Source organism: Elephas maximus, chromosome 19, assembly GCF_024166365.1.
Source record: "Elephas maximus indicus isolate mEleMax1 chromosome 19, mEleMax1 primary haplotype, whole genome shotgun sequence".
In the NCBI taxonomy this organism is placed as follows: domain Eukaryota; kingdom Metazoa; phylum Chordata; class Mammalia; order Proboscidea; family Elephantidae; genus Elephas; species Elephas maximus.
The window spans coordinates 17,001,021-17,021,637 of NC_064837.1; the positions used below are offsets into that span (position 1 = coordinate 17,001,021).

The window sequence follows — 20,617 nt, forward strand, 5'->3', positions numbered from 1 at the left end:
TTAGTGGAAAAATTGGCAAAATTAAAATAAGGTTTGTAATTCGTTAATAGTATTGTACTGATCCTAACTATCTGGCTTTGACCATTGTGCTGTGGTTATGTAAACTGGGTGGAGGGTATGTGGGAACTCTGCGACTCTTCTCTAAGTCTGGAATTATTTCAAAATATGAAGAGAAAAGGTAGAGATTTGCTTTTGTTTCTTATCAGTTATTTTAAGTATCAAGATAGAAGTTTGTAAAGATACTGATTGATCAACTGGGAAGACAAAGAATATGACTGCAGCTACACATGGTAACAAATCTTGAGGCCAGGAGAACACTGTATTTACTTCTTTGTAAAGTAAAGCCATTTACTGCAGGCAAAATGATTTGTTCATAGCCTCTTTATAGCACTTTTAATAGTAGCAACTAAATTTACTAGTAGCAACTAACACTGTGAGAGGTTCAGATGCTTTAGAAGGGCTATCTTGAAGCAAGAGGTTTCTTGCAGGCTTTCTATAGTCAAAGATGTTATGGTTCTCTGACATAAGAGCTTATGGTATGACTCAGTCAGCTCTCCTGGAATGTGTTCAGGGTCCTGTGAAGCTATTTCAGAGAGCAGAAAGCATCCTTCCTTCCTCCTTCAGTCTGGTTAGGAAAGCTGTGCACTGACGCAGCACCTGGGGAGCTGCACCACTCAGTGGAAGAGCACAGGCTCCCAAACTCTGTGCTAAGGGCACCCCAAGGTGTTACAGCAGAGGCACAGGGGCGCTGTTGATATTTTAAATTTTCAAGAGAAACACAGCAGTACTCGACATCTGTTGGATGCTGCATGAACTATTAGCTCAAGGTTGCTCAGTTCCAGTGCTAGATTGTACTGTGTTCCTTTTGATGACATCCATGGTGGTTTTAAAATATGCCCACATATTTGATGTTCCTCTCTTCAGAGAAGGAGCCTAATTCCTTTCGTCTTAAGTATAGGCTGTCCCTGATGACTCACCACTAATGAATAGATGTGGCAGAAGTGACAACATGTTACTTCAGAAATAGGATCATAAACGGCATCGTGGCTTCCTTCTTGCTCTCCCTTTTGGATTGCTTACTTTGTGGAAAGTTGGCTGCCATGTCAGGAGAACGCTCAAACAGCCTATGGCCTCCCGCCAATAGCCATGTCAGTAAGCCATCTTGGGAGAGGATCTTGCAGTTAAGCCTTCCGATGACTGCTGCCCTGGCTGACAGCTTGACTGCAGTCTTTTGAGAGACCTGGAGTCAGAACCACCCAGCCAAGCTGCTCCCAGACTCCTGATCCTCAGAAACTGTGTGATATAACAAATGCTTACTATTTTAAGCTGCTGAGTTTTGGGATAATGTGTTATGCTGCAGTAGATAACGAATACAATGTCATATTTTTACAAAGCTGGGTTTTGGGCAGTCAGTGTGATACGGAGCAAGTAGCATACGAAGATCAGTGTGGAGCAGGATATGAGGGTACCAGTGTTGGGCCTGATTCCAAGGTTTGAGGAGCTGTGTGATGCCTAACAGGTACACACATCCCATTAAAAAGTACTTGTGGTTATTAAAGAATGAAGTAATAATTTAAATTTCCATTTTTTTTCAAGTAGCTATTAAATTGTTAGGATATAAGTACTTATCACCAAAAGAACCTACTGCCATCGAGTTGATTCTGACTCAGTGACCCCATAGGGTTTCCAAGGCTGCAAACTGCCACATCTTTCTCCTGTGGAGCCACTGATGGTTTTGAACTGCTGGCCTTTCAGTTAGCAGCCCATTGCTTTACCCACTGTGCTGCCAGGGCTCCATATAAGTACTTCTTAAGTTGTTTAAACCTGACTACTTAAGCAGAACTGTTAGATGTTTCTTTAGGTCTAGGGAGTGCTGTGACAAAATTTTCGAGATGCTAAGGGCACTGTGAACAGAGAAAGTTTGGGAACCTTTGGCATAGGCCTTGAACTCTGCTAGTCACGGTTCGTATCCTTGACTCTGCCACTTACTAGCTGTATAAATGGAGAGAGCAAGTTAATTAGCCTGTCTGAATGAATCTCAGCTTTCCTGGGGAGAAGAATGCCTACAGGGTTGTTAGCATATTTAAATAGTGGGCCAAAGTAGTGATTCTCAAACTTTAAAGTACGTGAGGATCTTATTAAAACCCAGATTCTGATTCAGGAGGGCTGGGGTGGGGGCCTGAGAAGCTGCATTTTTAACAAGCTACTGGGTGAAGCTTATGGGGCTGGTCTGTGGACTATACTTTGAATAACAAAGAGATAAAGAGTTGGCTCTGAAACTTGGCTGCACATTGCTATCACGTGAGGAATTTTAAAACATGCCTAAGCCTCACCCCAGAGATTCTAGATTTCGGGTTTTTTTAGGTTAAAAGTGAATGACAAAGGAAAGAGAAAGGAGTTAATCAGTGGAGAACGGAGTAAGGGGAGCCACAACTGTTTTGAAAGTTTATTTTTCTTATTACCAAGTAATATTCTCTGTCCAAAATACTGATAAGAAAAAAGAAGCCCTAAATAGCAAGAGCTTCTGGAGTGCCCTCCCAGCCGTGGAGATTGTTTGCCGGACAGGGGATCCATCACGTTCTCTTAGGGCCTGAAAAAACCTACCTGTGGCTCTGTCCCCTTCCTCAGTCCTGATGTTCTTCTTGTGTTTTTGTCTCTCTAATCTTTGTTTTTTTTTTTTTTTAATCTTTGGTTAGATTTGCTAAGTTTGTTTATTCCAGAATTAGCTTGGGTTCATTGAATTTTTTTTTTTCCCTCTTTTCTTTAGCCAACTCAGTAATTTCTTCTTAACCTTATTGAATCTTTCTTTGGAATGCCTTTGGCTTAATTTCTTTTTTCTTTTTCAGTTGAATAATTTACGTTTTGTCTCATTTTCTGATAAGTTTGACTTTTTAAAAAATTTTTATTGTGCTTTAAGTGAAGGTTTACAAATAACTCAGTCTCTCACACAAAAACTTATATATACCTTGCTACATACTCCCAATTGCTCTCCACCTAATGAGATAGCCCGCTACCTCCCTTTACTCTCTCTTTTCGTGTATGACTTCTATCATAGTATGAATCTGGCTGCATTTAAAGTATTTTCATAGGTACTGTTTTCATTGTGATTAATTTTGAAATTGTAATAATAATAGCAAACTTTTATGTAGCAATTACTATATGGTGTTCTGTTCCGAGTGCTTTACATATATTGACTAATTTATCTTTAGAATAACACTTTGAGGTCAGCACTATTGTTTATTCTCCTTTTGTAGATGAGGAAACTCTGAAACATAGCAGTGTTAAAAACTTGCCCGAGGTCACACAGCTAATAAGTGTTGCAGCTGGGGATTGAACCCAGACTGCAGTATCCATGCCAGTAGTAGTCACAATGCAGTGCAGCTTCTCACTTTTGTTTTTTCCTCCCAACTTTATAATGGAAGTATAATAACTGTCCACATAAACAGTATACAATTTGATGAGTTTTGACATATAAACATACCTGTGAAACCATCACTGCAATGAAGACAACAGTCATTTCCATCTCCCCGAAAGTTTCCTCATGTCTCTTGGTAATCCATCCCTTTTTCTGTCCACGTCCCCAGGCGGCCACTGATCTGCTTTCTGCCACTGTAGATTAGTTTGCATTTTCTAGACTTTTATAAAAATGAAGTAACAGAGCATATAGTTCCTTTTGTCTGGCTTCTTTCACTCAACATAAAGATTTTGAGATTCACCTAAAATCTTGATATGTTGTAGTATGTTTATATTTCATTGTATGAATATAGCACACGTTTTTTCATTTGCCTGTTGGACAATTGTTTCCAGTTTTGGGCTATTACAAATAAAATTACCGTGTTCAGTTGTGGACAGGTCTTTATGTAGATACATGTTTTTGTTTCTCTTGGGTAAATGTCTAGGAGCGAAATGGCCAGATCGTTTGCTAGTTTTGGTTAGTACTAGGAAACTACTAAACTTCCCCAGAATGGACGCACCATTTCACATTTCACCAGCAGCATTTAAGAGCTTCCGGTTGTTCCACATCCTCGCTAACACTTGGTTTTGTTTTTGTCTTTTAAGTTTCAGCCGTTTTAATGGATGTGGAGTGCATTGTGGTTTTATTTTACATTCCCCTGATTTCTAATACTGTTGAAGTATCTTTTCATGTGTTATTAGCCATTTGTATATCTTCCTTTGTGAAATGTCTGTTCAGATCTTTTGCCCTTTTCAAAACTGGGCTGTCCTGTTGATTTTTAAAGGTTCTATATATAATCTCAATACAAATAATTTGTCTGAAAGCGAGCATCCTTGCCTTGTTCCCAGTCTCAGGGAGAAACATCTTTTATCGTTATGTGTATGATGTCAGTTGTAGATTTTTCATAGGTGCCCTTTATCGACGTGAGTATTCCTAGTTTTCTGAAACAAATTATGGTGAATTGGTGTTGAATTTTGTGAATTTTTTTTGCATCTATTGAAATGATTATATAGTTTTTCTCCTTTATGCTGTTAATATGATTACATTGATTTTTCTAATGTTAAATTAACCTTGCATTCCTGGGATAAATCTTACTTGGTCTTTTTTATGTATGTCGCTGGCTCTTTTGTTGTTGTTGTTGTTTCTATTTATACACATGGTTCTTTTTTTAAAATGATATTTTATTGTTTTTCAGGTGAAAGTTTACACAGCAAATTAGGTTTCCCTTTTAACAATTTTTATACAGAATGTTCCATGCCACTGGTTACAGTTCTTACGAGTCAGCATTGTCGTTATTTCCATTCCGTTTGTTCTGCTCCCAATGATTAAGCTTCCCTTTCCCTCCCAAGCTTTCCTTTTGGTTAAATGTTGACCATTTGGTCTCATATAGTTCATTGTTTAAGGGAGCACGTTACTCATGGGGGATACTGTTTTATAAGCCCGTCTGTTTTTTGGTTGAAGGGTGACTCACAGAAATAGCTTCAATTCCATGTTCAAAGGTTATTTTAGGGAGATAGTCTCAGGGGTTCCCCTAGTCTCAATCGGTCCAGTAAGGCTGGCCTTTTTAAGAAATTTGAGTTTTAAAGGAATTTGAGTTTTCTTCCATTCTATTTGGCACCTCCTATTGTGTTCCTGGTCAGACAGCCCTGGTCAGACAGCTGGTATTGGTAGCAGGGCACCATCTAGTTCTTGTGGTGTCAGGTTTGAAGACGTTGTAGCTCGTGTGGGTTGTATGTTGTTGGGGGTCTTATTTGCTAATATTTTGTTAAAGAATCTTACATCAGTAATTGTGAGGGATATTGGCATATAATTTTTTTTTGGTAATACCTTTGTCAGGTTTTGCTGTTAGGATTGTGCAGTCCTCATAAAATGAGTCAATCAGTAAATCCCTCATCTTCTGTTCTTTGACAGAGTTTTGTAAGCTTGGTATTCTTTTTTGAATGTTTTATGGAATTCACTATTGAAACCATCGGAGTCTGGAGTTTGCTCTTTGGAGAGGTTTTTGATAACACCTTAAATTTATTTAATAGATACAGGGATGTTAAAATTTTGTTTCTTCTGTCAGTTTTGTTGTGTTTTTCAGAAATTCTGGGTCATCTCAGGGTTGGCATCTGTTGATTGTCTTTTTCTTGGAGAAATGACTGCATTTTCCTGGTTCTTTCTATGTCAAATAATTTCGGATTTTATCCTGGATGTTGTAATGTTGTGTTGTGTAGACTCCAGGTCCTGTTACAACCCTCTGGAAAATGCTGAATCTCTTCAGGCTCAGACTGCAGGTTCTGCCTTACCTTCTGTGGGTGTTGGCTTAAATCTTGCTTCAGTTCTTACAGCTGGGTTGGCACTGACTATGCATATTCCCTATATGCATAGTTCAGATATGGCCTGAGACTTCTGGGGGTTCGTACACAGAGTTAGGATAGTCTCCTCTGGTTCTGTTCATTGCAGATTCTCTCCTTACTCTTCAGGCCCCCAGCGGCTCCTTTTCCTGGTTCATCTGGCTGGAAGGATGGGTTTTTACTGATGTTTTAGCCATCCTCACAATCACCGCAGCACTGCTGCTCCTTGACCGGGGCCCACCTTTAGGCAAAGCCATAGCAGAGAAAAAAATCAATCAGGAAATTTATCCAGTGTGGTTGCTTCTTTAAATTTTGCCTTCCCCCACAATTCAGCTGCTTTTGTTACTGTTTAGGATCCTGAAAATTAATTTTGATGCTCTTCAGAGTTTTTAGCTATAACCAGTCAAAATGAGTTGGTTTGTTTGTTAGGCTACCGTAACAGAACTAGAACCTCTATTGTTTGATTTCTTTTTGACACAGGGATTACTTAGAAGCATGGTTTGGGGCTTGTTTTTATTTCCAAGAAGTTATATTCTCATGGTGAATCCTTAAACTGACTAAAGGGATATTTTTACTATAAAAAGATGCAGTCTACCAAGGTTTTTTTTTTTATGAATAAAAAACACAGTATGTAAAATAGATGGAGAAAAAATAGTTGGAACCTCAGAGAGAATTCGGTGTAACCGGAGTCATCTTCCTCAGCTTCTGGCAGATTAAATACAGGATTTAAGTAACAAAATTAATTTGCTCAGTATACTTCATTTTATGGTTAATTGTATAGAGATAAAATTATTCCCGTTCTTTTTAAATGTCTTGTAAAACAGTTATTTCAAATTCAAACAAAAACTAGGCCATGTAGAAAATCTCAAGGTCTACAGAGTGTGACTGTATGCATCCGGGACTGCAGTGAAACAAAGTCAGAAGTGTGGGTGTTTTTTTTTTTTTCCCCTTTGTCCTTGGAAGTCAGAGATTTTTACCAGATTGTGTGCTGGGCCTCCTAAGTGGTGATCGCAGTTAGCAGCCGATGTGCTGTGAAGGTCATGGAGGCTAACTGGTTTTACTTCACAGAGTCCATTCCTTTTAAAGATAACTCCTGGCTTAGCTGTCATCTGGCTTTTACAGCCACTAACTGAAGTAGGTTGAAGCAGATAGGCCGCACGGTTTGCCTAAAAAAAGTACACAGAAAATACTAGTTTCCTCCTTGGCCCACCCTTATTCCTTGGCTGCTAAAGTCTGAGTCTCAAAATGGATTTATTCTCAGTATACTTTGTAGATTAAGGGAAGAGTTGAAGAAGGAGTGGGAAAACTTGGTGATCATTTGAACCTCATTTTATAATTTGAAATATTGAGAGCTCCCAGGAATTCCCTGCTGAAGGGGATTTTTGAAAATTGTTTAATTATTCAGGTTTTGGTTTATCAATTATACAGCTCAAGTTCATTGCTTGGACAATTGAAGGAGGGAACCAACCAAGTTTTAAAACAGAATTTAAAAAATTACTGCAGGGAAAATGTTTGAGGACGATGGTGTTGGGCACGCTCTCCTCAGGCAGGAATAACGTGTCTTTCTAAGGTGGGGCTGAATGAGAGAAGTAATGTGTGTCTTGGCATTTTTGGTGACTCTGGACAGTGGTGCTACTAGGGTTGGTGTCACCCAGTGTGCGAACTTATGGTGTCACCCCTCGCCCTCCACAGACCTCCTCCCTTAGCAGATCTTTCAGAATCCTTAGTAAAGTTTTTTGTACTAATGTTACCATAAATTGTAATTCCCGTGTATCACTCCTTCCTTTCCTTTAATTACTACTTCATTCTCAGGAAAGTTATTGATACAGGCTCACAAATACTAATTACCACAATACTGTAGCCAAAAACAGAAATGTTGACAAAATCAGTGACTGTAAAAACATTGGCAGCAACGAAAACAATTGCGTGTGTTTGTAGCATGTGCAGATGAAACCACGTGAGTTAAAGGTCGTTTTTAACTGGGTAATAATGACAGCTCTGACCAGAGTACATTAGAAGGTTCAAAAAGAAAATTAGCAAAGAGTTTTAGCCTTATAGTATATGGATACTGGGCTTATGAAAAATGTTTTGGTTGTTAAAACTAACTACAGGACCCTGAGGGAGCAGGAGAGCAATGGGATGCAGACCCCAAATGCTCATAAAAAGACCAGACTTAATGGTCTGACTGAGACTGGAAGGACCCCAGTGGTCATGGCCCCCAGATCTTCTGTTGGCCCAGGACAGGAACCATTCCCAAAGCCAACTCTTCAGACATGGATTGGACTGGACAATGGGTTGGAGAGGGATGCTGGTGAGGAGTGAGCTTCTGGGATCAGGTGGACACTTGAGACTATGTTGGCATCTCCTGTCTGGAGGGGAGATGGGAGGGTAGAGGGGGTTAGAAGCTGGTGAAATGGACACGAAAAGAGAGAGTGGAGGGAGAAAGCGGGCTCTCTCATTAGGGGGAGAGCAATTGGGAGTATGTGGCAAGGTGTGTATAAGTTTTTGTGTGAGAGACTTGATTTGTAAACTTAAAGCACAATAAAAATTAAAAAAAAAAAAGATTTAAAAAAAACTACAGGAATATTGTATAGGCAGTCATTTTGGTGTCACCCCCTCTGACAGCGTCACCTTGTGTGGTGTGTATCCCTCCCTAGTAATGCCACTGACTCCGCACAAATCACATGGCCTATATATCTTCTCGTTAATATGACTGCTGAGGTCTTAAATCCAGTTTACAAAGCTAGCCTGGAAATTCACTCCACTTCCAAAATTTAGTCAGTATACCTTATACAGCTTAGTTGAAGTAACTCTTCTCTAGGTAAATTGTTTAAATATATCTAATTAGATTTCCATCTGATTTTAAAATGTTTTCTCTGTGTTAAAACATCTTAAAGAAGTGCAGAAGAAAGACGTGGTAGTCGGCTTCCGTAGAGTGCAGCCTTGGAAACCCTGTGGGGCAGTTCCACTCTGCCCTGTAGGGTCGCTGTGGACCGGAATCAACTTGACAGCAATGAGTTTGTTTGAGCAAAGGAGAAAAAATGAACCTTAACGTAGTCACTGTTAACATTTTGGTGTGCATTCTCTTTATTTTACTTTTTACTGTGCCTTTTTTTTTCTTTCTTTTAATATCTGGTTGTTTTCGGGGGTGTTGATGAATTAACCTGGCTGCAGGTAAATTAGGAACCTTGAATTCCACTCATTGGACACCACTTCCCTCAGCCCCCTCTTCCCCACTATAATTGGAGGAGAGGGAGTTAATCAGAACCAATCAGCTTCTGCTTAATTACTAGGTAAGGTATCTCTGGTCTGTACTGCACCTTACCCGTATAGCCTAGATAATCAAGAAGTGAGTATAGTTTCTTAAACATAAGCGGGCATCAAAATTACTTTGTGGGCTTGTTAGAACACTGATGCTGGGCCCCACCCCAGAGTGTCCTGATTCATTAGGTCTGAAGTGGGGCCTGAAATTTAGAATTCCTAATAAGTTTCCAGGTGACGCTGATTCTGCTTGTCCAGGACCGCAAACCACTGGTATAAACCATAATTTTAAGTGGTCTTCTGACCCTCCCTTCCCTTATCCTGATTAATCAAGAGGTTGACTCTGGTTGACATAATTTAGATGTTTTATGCTACAGTTTTCATCCCAAGCATTTCCCCAGATTGGTGTGTAGTCTTTATTTTAACTTAAAAAATTACACAAGTAGTGCATATCATTAAATAATAATCAGGGAAAAAATAACGTAAAAAAAAATTTATTATGAATTCTACCAGGGTTGATATTTTAGTGTGTATCTTTCCAGCCTCTCTCTCCAGATAGATGCATTACATAGACGCACACACAAAACTGTATATGTGTGTGTAGATAGATTCTCATACACACATATATTTGTATATACAATATATATCACAAATATATGTGAATTTAAGCCTACTTTCTTTTAATATAATTGATTTTATTTTTGTTGTTTTTGCTGAGAATATCCTCAGGAAAACATACGCCAAATCAGCAGTTTCTACATGTACAGATCAGTGACATTGATTACATTCTGCGAGTTGTGCAACCATCCTCACCCTTGTTCTCTGAGTTGCTCCTTCCCCATTAACAAAAACTCACTGCCTCCTAAAGCCCCTATCTGATCTTTCAAGTTGCTGTTGTCGGTTTGATTCCATGTAGACAGATCTTAAAAGAGCACAGTGCTTAAGGCAGACATTCTTTACTAGTTAAGCTAAACTCTTGTTTGGTTTTAAGAAGACTTCAGGAGATATGGCCTACTTCTTTTTACTTGATATTTAGTGAATATCTTTTTATGTTGTATATGTTATTGTTAGTTGCCGTCGGGTCAACTCCAACTCATGGTGACCCCACGTGCAACAGCATAAAATGTTGCCCAGTTTTATATATGTTGTGTATGGATCTATATAATTATAGTTTCTGCAGAATTTTCCAGTGTGTGTATATACTACACTATAACTTATTTACTTTTTTCCTTTGTGGAACTCTTAAGTTTTAGTCCCAGTTTTTCATTATTAAAAATAATACTGTGCTGAATATCTTAGTACATACATTTCTGTATATTTACCTAATTATTTTCTTCAGATATTAATGCACATGTATAATCGCTGTAAGGAGCCCTGGTGGCACAGTGGTTAAAGCAGTTGACTACTAACTGAAAGGTCGCGGTTTGAAACCACCAGCAGCTCCCTGGAAGGAAGATGTGACAGTCTGCTTCCGTAGAGATTTACAGCCTAGGCAACCCCGTGGGGTCGCTGTGAGTTGGAATGGACTTGACAGCAGTGGATCTGATTTGGGGGTTTATAATTGCTGTGTAAAAAATTATGTACTTAAAAAAATCTTTGCTAGTCTGAGAGACAAAAAATATATTTTAGTTTAACTTTGTATTTGGTTATTGGTAATGCTTATTGATATTCTTATTTATTTTTTGTGAATTACCTAATTATGTCCACTGCCCATTTTTCCTTTGGGTGTCTATCTTTTTTATTTTCATTTGTAAGATCACTTTACTGGAATATAAACTCTTTGTCATATGCTTCAAATATTTTCCCTCAGTTTATTTGAGATATCTTTGGGAGGTCCATTTTCCCCACCCCAAACCCCACTGCTGTCAAGTCCATTCTGAGTCACAGCGATCCTGTACTCACTGCCCCGTGAAGAACTTTAAAACTTTTCTGGAGTTGGATGCTGTCCAAACTGCTTAATCACCAGTTCTACTGGCTGTGTAATATTTTATTGAGTTGGATGTACCATAATTTACTTTTTTAGGTTCAAATTCTAGAAGCCCCTCAGGAACGCTCGAGTGGTCATCTGGTGCTTTGTTTTTCAGCTTTTCTGTCTCCTTTCTTTCTTTAACCAGATGCTAACCCTGAGGTGACAATGACAATGCTTCGTTGGATCTATACGGATGAGTTGGAGTTCAGAGAAGATGATGTGTTCCTGACCGAACTGATGAAACTAGCTAATCGGTTCCAACTCCAGCTCCTTAGGGAGAGGCAAGTCACAGCAGATAGATTCAAGCACCTCAGATGCTGGTGGCTGAGCTTGAATTATGCCAAGCTCTGGGAAAACAGCTGCTTCTGCTAATGTAAATAACTTTTGCAAGGTGTTCTCTTAAAGTCGATGGTGGGGAGAGAGTTTGTCACCTCCCTTGCCCTGTGTTACCTTGTGAGCTAAATTTTGCCAAAGCTTTTTAGCTGTTCTCTTTTCTTTCGCTGGTCTGTTACCTGAAATTACATAATTGCATGAACTGTTAAGTTTAATATGACATAATATAATCTAGTATCCAAATGCGTTACTTTCTCTTCTGTACTATTTCCTTTGACATTTTATTCTACTTTCTGATTTATCTACCTGGGTGAAGTCCTTGGTCATATTCTCTTTGTTAGAAACACAGTAGGGCCTCAGTTTAATAGATGAGAATATGGTTTCATAGCCAGTGTTTCTGAAATCTCTTTTCATATAAGTTTATTGCTTTGTTAGCTTCCCAAGGAAATAGAGCGTGCTGTGTTCTTTATCTTGTATGTTTTCTCTGTGGCTCTCCTGGGTTGGTGTTTTGGAACAACAGAAAACAAAATGTTCAAGTGGATGCCAGGCAGAGTGCCCTGAGTGTCTGTTGGAGATGTAGCATCTTTTTACATTGCTTAATAAGCTTTTTTTTTTACTCCTGGGTGTGAGAAGGGATGGCTTTTCTCCCGGGTGGGTGAAAGGGTGGCTTCAGCCATCAAGAGACTCTCCCCCTGTTGCTGTGTTGCCCTCAGACAGCCAAGAGAGACCTTGCTATCTGGAGCTGCGGGTGCTGTGTTCTTACTGCTGGGCTGACGTTTCCCCTGGGACGGTCCACTGTGCCCCACAACAATCTGAGGCAGGTTACCCCTGGCTACCTGTAACTGATGTGGGCCCAAGTGCATTTTAACACCTAAATCCAGCACTAAAAGCAGAAAGGTCTAAGCTGTGTAGGCATATACACACCTAGCACTAGGCTAACAAAACAGCTTGGCTGTGGAGGCCTTGCAATTCATGTTTCTTTCTTTCCTCTTTTGTTTGTTTTGGTGAGTTTTGTAACCACCTGAGAGTGAAATGAGAATGATTTTAATTAAACTGAGTGTGATTTATATCTTTATTTTTTCAGATTTGCTGCACTTTGTCCCATTGACCTTGTCAAACTTGCTTATAAATTAAATTGCTTTGATAAAAATGCCCTGAGTTTGAAGTCGTTTAGATAATTGTGATCTGTATAATGGATTCTTTGATTAAAATGTTGGATATTTATTGACCGATTAGGCTTCCTAACTATCAACATTACCAGGTGCTTGGGTTTTGTACTGTTGGATTATGGGTATTAAGTTTTATCTGTCCTGGTATTGGTAAGAGCCCTGATGGAGGGAGTGGAATCTTTTAAAAGGTCGCAGAGTGCCCTCTGCTGTGTGCAGGAGAAATTACACATTTGAGATAGGAAGTGAAAGGGCTCTGACAAACACGTGCAGTTAAATTATGAAGCAGATGTTGCTCGTTTTTGTAACTTAGGAGTCATGGTGATTTGGAAATGCCACCAGTTTTATGGAGGGGAAATATTTTTTGGTAAATATTATCAAGAAAAGACTTTTTTTTTTTTAAAGAGAATTAGTTTATGCTAAAAAATGATAGTTAATAATATAATGATTTTTTTTCCTGATTATAAAAGTATAAACCATGTGCACTGTATGGTATATGGGAACCATAAACCTCCCCAGAAACCCAAACCTGTTGGCAATGAGTCGATTCCAACTCAGTGGCTCTGTGGGACAGGGTAGAACTGCCCCATAGGGTTTCCAAGGAGCGGCTGGTGGATTCGAACTGCCAACCTTTTGATTAGCAGCTGAGCTCTTAACCACTGTGCCACCAGAGCTCCTTGGAAACTACAGAAGAGTATTAAAAAAAAAAAAAAAACACTAAAACCATCTGTTCAGTCACTGTTAACCCTTTGTTGTTTTCCTTTCAGTATTTTTTTTTTTCTTTGTCTCTCACATACATACATGGGATTGATACCAAAGATAGGAGTTTGTGGTGTAATTTAAAAATTAGTTTTACTGTTTTTGTGCATCTGTATACTTTTTTTATTTTAATATTAAAATATATATTAAAAACAACAAAAAATTCCCTTCAGAGGAAAGCTAGGCTTTCTTGCTACTTTTCAGAGAAGACGTGAACAGAGGATCTTTGTTTGTAAATAAGGTTACATGTTCTTCAGTTGTGGAAATCATGTCAGTTTCTATTTTTAGGCTGTCCAAATGGTGAACAGCACTCTGGGAAATCCCAGAGTTCAGTGAAAATGAAATGTCTGCCAGTTTTAACAAAATATCTCTCCTCATGAAACATATTTGAGTCCCTGGGTCCTATGTGGCACAGTGGTTACGAGCTCCACTGCTAACCAAAAGGTCGGCATGTTGTATGCACCAGCCACTCCTTGGAAGCCCTGTGGGGCAGTTCTACTCTGTCCCGTAGGTCCCTGTGAGTCAGAAGCGACTTGACCGCAGCAGGTTGGATACTATGTTATTTGACAGTAAAAGCAGAGAATGGAATTCTCAGATTCTTGGCACTTGTCCGTGAAAGTGCTTGGTACAGTGCTTTCCAAAAGGCAGTCAGTGCCGCACACCAGTGTCAGGTCGCCTGGTGTTAGCTCCTTAGGACATGAGGAGGGCAAGGCCATGGGTACTTGTTGTGTAAGAGGGATAGAAGTTTCGTATACCTGAAACCCTGATGGCACAGTGGTTAAGAGTTCGGCCACTAACCAAAAGTTTGGCAGTTTAAATCCACCAGGCGCTCCTTGGAAACCCTATGGGGCAGCTCTGCTGTGTCCTGCGGGGTTGCTATGAGTCGGAATTGACTCAACAGCAATAGATTTTTTGGTTTATAGCTGAAAAGAAGATTTTTTGCCTGCTATGCTCTGATTTTTTTTTTTTGGAAACCCTGGTGGCATAGTGGTTGAGAGCTACAGTTGCTAACCAAAGGGTAGGCAGTTTGAATCTACCAGGCGCTACCTGGAAACTATGAGACAGTTCTGCTCTGTCCTGTAGGGTCGCTGTGAGTTGGAATCGACTCAACGACAATAGTTTTTTTTTTTATGCTTTGATTTCACAGCTTAGGTCAGAGTGACTTCATATGTTGCTACAGTGTCATGTGAATTTGGGGATTTCGGGGAAACCAATATAAAGAGAGCTGAGGCTCAGAAATGGAATACGTTCTATGTAACCTACATTATTACTCCATTGTTTGGATATTGGAGCGACTTGATTTGAAAATGCCCTGGAATAAATGTTTCTTTATACCAAGTCAGCTGTGTTAGTCACAACAAAGCACCTAAGCACTAATCTTAGTATAAAAACACAGGCGCCTGCATTTACTGCTAGATGGAGACGAAACTCCGAAATTATATTATTGGTTCTAGCCTGAGGTCTTGACATTTTATGTGGTTTTGAAATTTGTTCTTCATTCTTCCCAGGCCTTTCTCATGACTCTCCTCCCTTCCCCCTCCCCCTTCCTACCTCCACAGTCTCTCTCTATTTCTGTTATTTAAAGCTCACCTATTAAAACTGGCAGTTGTCCACTAGCTGATCAGTTATCCCTATTTATAATGTACTGAAACCCATTCATTTGTTATTAAGTCATACTGTTTCCTTTTACGTCTTCTCCTTTTTCCCTTCGTAAATGAATTTTGAAAGGAATTTTAGGCCCTAGAGAAGAGAGGGCCAGGAGAGGGACCTGACTTATTGAACATACCTATTATGTGCCTTATACTGTGCTAAGTGTGTATAAACCAAAACCAAACCAAACCCAATGCCATCGAGTCAATTCCGACTCATAGTGACCCTATAGGACAGAGTAGAACTGCCCCGTAGAGTTTCCAAGGAGCGCTTGGCGGATTCAAACTGCCGACACTTCGGTTAGCAGCCGTAGTAGCACTTAACCACTGTGCCACCAGGGTTTCCTAAGTGTGTATAGTTTTCCTTTATCTTGAAAAACACAGAGATCCTCCATACCTCTGAGATGAGTGTCATCCTAACTTTACAGACAAGGAGACAGGGGGCCCAGAGAGGTCAAGTCATTGGCCTCTTAACTCGGTGGCTCTCAGCCCAGGCCTTTCTCGGCTCACAGTCATTCATGCCCTGTCCACATTCTACCTTGTGAACAGAAAAGGGATTTTGTGGGGACTGTGGAAAAAAAAAAATTTTTTTTTTTTTTTTTGTGGGACGAGGCGAGCAGCGGTGGGATGTCAGATCATATCGGGTCTGTGTGCTGCCCTTCGAGATGGGCCTTATCTGTAGAGAGAGGTAGAGGCAGAGGGGATGGAGGGACGGTGCCATGGCCTCCTTCCCCCTTTACCCCCAGGCGTTTTCCATGGGAGGTGCATCAGGTACCAGGAGTTCTGGCCAGAAGAGGCCTGGGCTTTCCAGCCCTGCATCTTCTAGGCTACAGCGTGTTGCCTTCTTTGTGCACCAGAGATCTCTTTGCTTGTGTGCAGCACTCTTCTCTGACATGTTGATGTTTTTAAATTCCTGGTTGTAAAAGAGTCTTTTTGTTGTTGTTATTGTTTTTGTACCAGACTTTGTGGGGACATACCTTGTAGCCCGTTTTTCTCTGTCTTGGCATACTGTGGTTTGACCCTTGCCTTAATTGTTTCTATACAGTATAGATATTTTGGGTAGACTTTTTTTTAATAGCTTTGTTGAGATATAAATTATATACCGTACAATTTACCTTTTGCGTGGACTTGTAAAGAGGTGTTAATTTTTTGGAGGCACAGAGCCTCCTATTTGAAGCTATTTCTAAGCTACGTTGGGTACATGAAAGGGTTGTGCTAGTTGGAACTACAGTTGTGCCTCAATTAAATATCAAAGAACTGGATTTGATCCATCGTGTTTGATTTTACAGTTGCCTGTGTAGGTGATCAGCAAGATCCGTGTGATTACCTCTAAGGCAGCGAGGATGTTATACTGAACAAGCTTATTTTCAGCTTATTTTGATTCTGACCAGAATTGAGCAATATAACATCACAATGAAATTCTAGTATTTTTAGAATATGGGAGCTTAGCTATCATTTATTCTTGACTACTTTGCTTAATCTTACACCTTAGTGTCATTGGACATAGCCAGTACACGGATTATTGTTTTGCTTTGTTCACTTGTGAATGTCATTCTCCCAATAATACTGTTCATCGTTAATATTCTCTTATAGATGCGAGAAGGGCGTTATGTCTCTGGTGAATGTCAGGAACTGCATTCGCTTCTATCAGACTGCGGAGGAGCTGAACGCCAGCACACTGATGAACTACTGTGCAGAAATTATTGCAAGTCATTGGGTGAGTGCGGACAGAGCACTCTCACTGGAAGTCAGAAGACCTGGGCTTGGGACCTGGCTCTGTAGAAAGTTACCCCTGAGACCTGGTTTCCTTTTGTTACAAAATTGAAGATGAAGTAGTTGGATTAGGTGATCTGTGAGATTCTTCTCAGTTCTGTGATTTCAGAGTGGAGGGCTGAAATAGCTGAGGTCAAGAAAACAGGGTTGGTATGAAGGGACACCTGCCTTCCCCTCCATCTACAGAAGCTGCAGTGGGGCCATGGAGGCAGCATGGTGCTGGGGGGCCGGCAGTCCCATTTCAGACTTTCCTCTTGCTTCCTCCATTGTCTAGAGAGCATTATTAAATTTAGAATTGCCCTTCTTAGTTGGTTTTCATCGTAAAGAACAGTTTTGCATGTGTTATGTTATTGGTTTTGCAAGTGCTAGCTATTTGTTTTGCAAGTGTTTTTCTAGTGCTGTGTTTTCTAAACTAGTTTGTGGGAACTGTCTGGTATTCAACAACACTATGTGAAGGGTCTTAGTATTTCAGAAAAGAAGTCTAAAAGAACCGAATTTGAAAGAATTTAAACAGGATGGTAACCTGCCAAAATAGGTAGAAGTATGGAGATCCAGTAGTAGTAGAGACCGGTTGTGACTCAGTGGAGTGAACTGTGGGAGTTCTAGTTAAATTTGAATTGACGTCTTTGTGGGGTGAGGGAGGAAGGACTCTATTCTCCCCTGGAGGGCTCCCTTCAGGGCTCCGTCCTGGCTGGCTGTCAGTGTCTCTTGTGCTGGGCCATCTTGTTGGGAGGCACAGTGGTGCTGTGCTGAAGAGGGCAGGTTCCGGAGGTGGGCCTCTTGGCTCCAGACCCCGGTTCAGCCGTTCACTCACTCTGTGAACTTAGGCAAGTTATTTCACCTCTTTTATGCTCTGCTTTCTACCTCTGTGGGGTGGGGATGATAATAGTGCCTACTTATGGCCAGATGAAGGCATGTGAAGCTCGTAAGCGTTGATAATCTGTGGTGTCCTCTCCTCTGCTTACTCATGCATCCATGTGGAATATGTGAGTTACACGTATACGTGTACGTGTGTGTGTGTGTCTTAGCTGTCCATGATGTAACTTCTTTTTAAACACGACTGTGATATTGGCGATTGAACACCAAAGTGGTGTATCGCATTCTAGCAGAACGAGAGGAACTGGATTATAAAATTTTTAGTGGCTGCAGAGTACTAAGATTTTTACTGTATACCACAGTTCCTACAAAGAGAATGTTCCACGTAGTCTACAACATGGAAGTGAGTCAGTGAACTTAGTTGTTTCAATGATGAGTGCAAAATTTTGTTGATCGCCACAATGACAAATTGTAACAAGAGTTAGACTTGACAGCCCACCCCCACCTCTTGTTTATTAGAAATAGTATACTCCCAGGAGACCTACCAGATAAGGAGCTCCGATTATATGGGAGGGGACCACAGGAGACAGATGTCAATGAATGCGTTGAAGTGGTAGGGACCTTATAGTTGAAACAGCCCTGTGCACTTCATTTCTGGCGAGCGCATTCTTACGCACTGGAGCTGGTATCAGTTTCAATTAGTGCCCGGCCAGTTCCCTTCCACTGTAGTGCTCGCTTTTCCTTGTGTCCTGTCTGCTTGGCATCTGTGGGTCTTTGCTTTGGACAACCGGTGCCCCTGTTTTGTGGATGCCCTAAGCACGTGCTTACTTTGCTTATTGGATAATGTATCCCTGTGCCTACCTCATAGGGTTTTTGTGAGAATAAAATGAGTTGGGAAATGTAAAGCCCTTAAAGTAGGGCCTAATACATTCTAGGAGCCCTGGTGGCTCAGCAATTAAGAGCTCAGCTGCTAACCAAAAGGTCAGCAGTTCAACTCTACCGGCAGCTCCTTCGAAACTCTATGGGCCAATCTGCTGTGTCCTACAGGGTTGCTAGGAGTTGGAATTGACTCAGCAACAAGGGGTTTGGTTTTTGCAACACATTCTAAGGGCTTAATAAATGTCTGTTGTGGTTATTTTTGTAAGGTTGAATCTGTTCCACTTTTCACCGTTTTGTTTTTTAATCCTTAGGATGACTTACGGAAGGAGGACTTCAGCAGCATGAGTGCTCAGTTGTTATACAAAATGATCAAATCCAAGACTGAGTTTCCATTACATAAAGCCATCAAAGTGGAGAGAGAAGATGTTGTCTTCCTCTATCTAATTGAAATGGATTCACAGGTACTGTAAGCTCTGTTTTCCATCTTTCACACTTTTCCCCAAAACTCCTTTGCTTGGTTTTCTCTGTAGTGCTTCTCACTTCTTTCTGAGCCCTCATTGGCAAATCCATGGTATAGGGTTTAGGATTTACAACACATATTTAATATACATATTTCTACTAATAGCCTATTAAGGCAATCTGGGCTTTTTCTATCATGTTTCTCAAAATTCTTCCAGCCTCCACCCATTGCCCAATTCCAAAGCCACTTCAGCATTTTTAGGTATTTGTTACAGCAGTACCCAACTTCCAGGTGCCAAAATCTACATTAGTTTTCTGTTGGTGCATAACAAATTACCACAAATTTAGTGGCTTAATACAACACAAATGTCTCATCTCAACAGTTTTGTGGGTCAGAAGTCCAGTATGAATCTCATTGGACCAAAATCCAGATGTCAGCCAGTTGTGTACCTTTCTGGAGTTGTAGGGGAGAATCTGGTTCCTGCTTATTTGGGTTGTTGGCCGTATTCAGTTCCTGTGGTTGTAGGACCAAGGCTCTAAGCTGAAGGCCATTCCTAGTTTCTAGAGGCCACTGCAATTTTTGGCTTGTGACCCCTTCCTCTCTCTTCAGAGACGGTAGCAGCAGGTCAAGTCCCTCTCATGTCACATCGGTCTGCCTCCCTCTTCTACTTTTAAAGACCCATGTGATTAGATTGGGTCCACCTGGATAATCCAAAATAACCTTCTGGACAGCGGAGGGTGTGGTATGTTTTCCTCTGGTGTCCAGTGTTTGGGGGAGACAATAAACTATTAGGGGGAATTAGATAGTTAAGCCATGATCCTTCATGAACACATTAGCTGTTTACCATGAAGTTCTCTGAACCTCCGCCTTGGCACTTGTGCTCCTGCAGCACTCTGTCTTCACGTCGCCCTGGGTCCTTACATCGTCTTCCGTGTTCATGTCTGTTCTGTGAGCCCCATTAATTCTGTGCTCCCCGAAGGGCGTGTGCCTTGAGGAGGCCTGGTAGAAGTGAGAATTCACTTGAATATGGGGAGTAAGCAGTGTTATCGCTCTATAATTTGACACTTGTGTAATAGGTGATACTTAAGGTTCAAGGTGGAACAGATTAAAATTGGTTGTGTTCTCTATCGGCAGGGTACTAACTGACAAATTTATCCGTGCAGCTCCCTGCGAAGCTGAATGAAGTGGATCATAATGGAGATCTTGCTTTAGATCTAGCCCTTTCTCGACGACTAGAGAGTATAGCCACCACTCTGGTTAGTCACAAAGCTGATGTGGACATGGTAGACAAGAATGGTTGGAGCTTGTTACATAAAGGAATCCAAAGAGGTAGGAAGTATGTTTTATATTTTTCTCTGAGGGCGACTTTACTTTTATCCAAGTAATTTCTGAAGGCTCTCTGACCCAGTTCTAGAAATTCCCAAGGGCTTCCTTTGCTTGCAGGCTGTGTGAGTTAGAATTTGCGATCGCTGAAGGAACTGAAGAGCGATTGCCTATGCCTTGCTTGTTCATAGTTCATAATTATTTCATAGTGCCAACAGGGTCCCAGAAAGGAAGGCTAGAAAGATGGAGAAGAGCTTTTAGAAGGAGTACCTTTTACTTGTAAGCAATTGCTATGTTTGCTTCTTCAAGTATATCAGTTTCTGCAGCAGTAACGCCAGAAGACTTGTACAGGCATACCTTGTTTTATTGTACTTCACAGACATTGAGGTTTTTACAAATTGAAGATTTGTGGCAACCCAGCATCGAGCAAGTCTATCAG

The 20,617-nt window shown here is 40.7% G+C and overlaps 1 protein-coding gene across 4 annotated transcripts in view; it reads left to right on the forward strand.

Moving 5' to 3' along the window:
• ANKFY1 (ankyrin repeat and FYVE domain containing 1) overlaps positions 1–20,617 on the forward strand; it is a 94,317-nt gene that overhangs the window by 34,529 nt on the left and 39,171 nt on the right. For 3 of the 4 annotated variants that reach the window (XM_049861239.1, XM_049861240.1, XM_049861243.1), the window contains exons 4-7: positions 11,166–11,301; positions 16,521–16,644; positions 18,707–18,856; positions 20,019–20,184. In XM_049861239.1, the coding sequence (XP_049717196.1) occupies positions 11,166–11,301; positions 16,521–16,644; positions 18,707–18,856; positions 20,019–20,184 (576 nt within the window). Of the gene's footprint in view, positions 1–11,165; positions 11,394–16,520; positions 16,645–18,706; positions 18,857–20,018; positions 20,185–20,617 lie in introns of those variants that run through there. The other variant, XM_049861242.1, reaches the window with a different exon arrangement.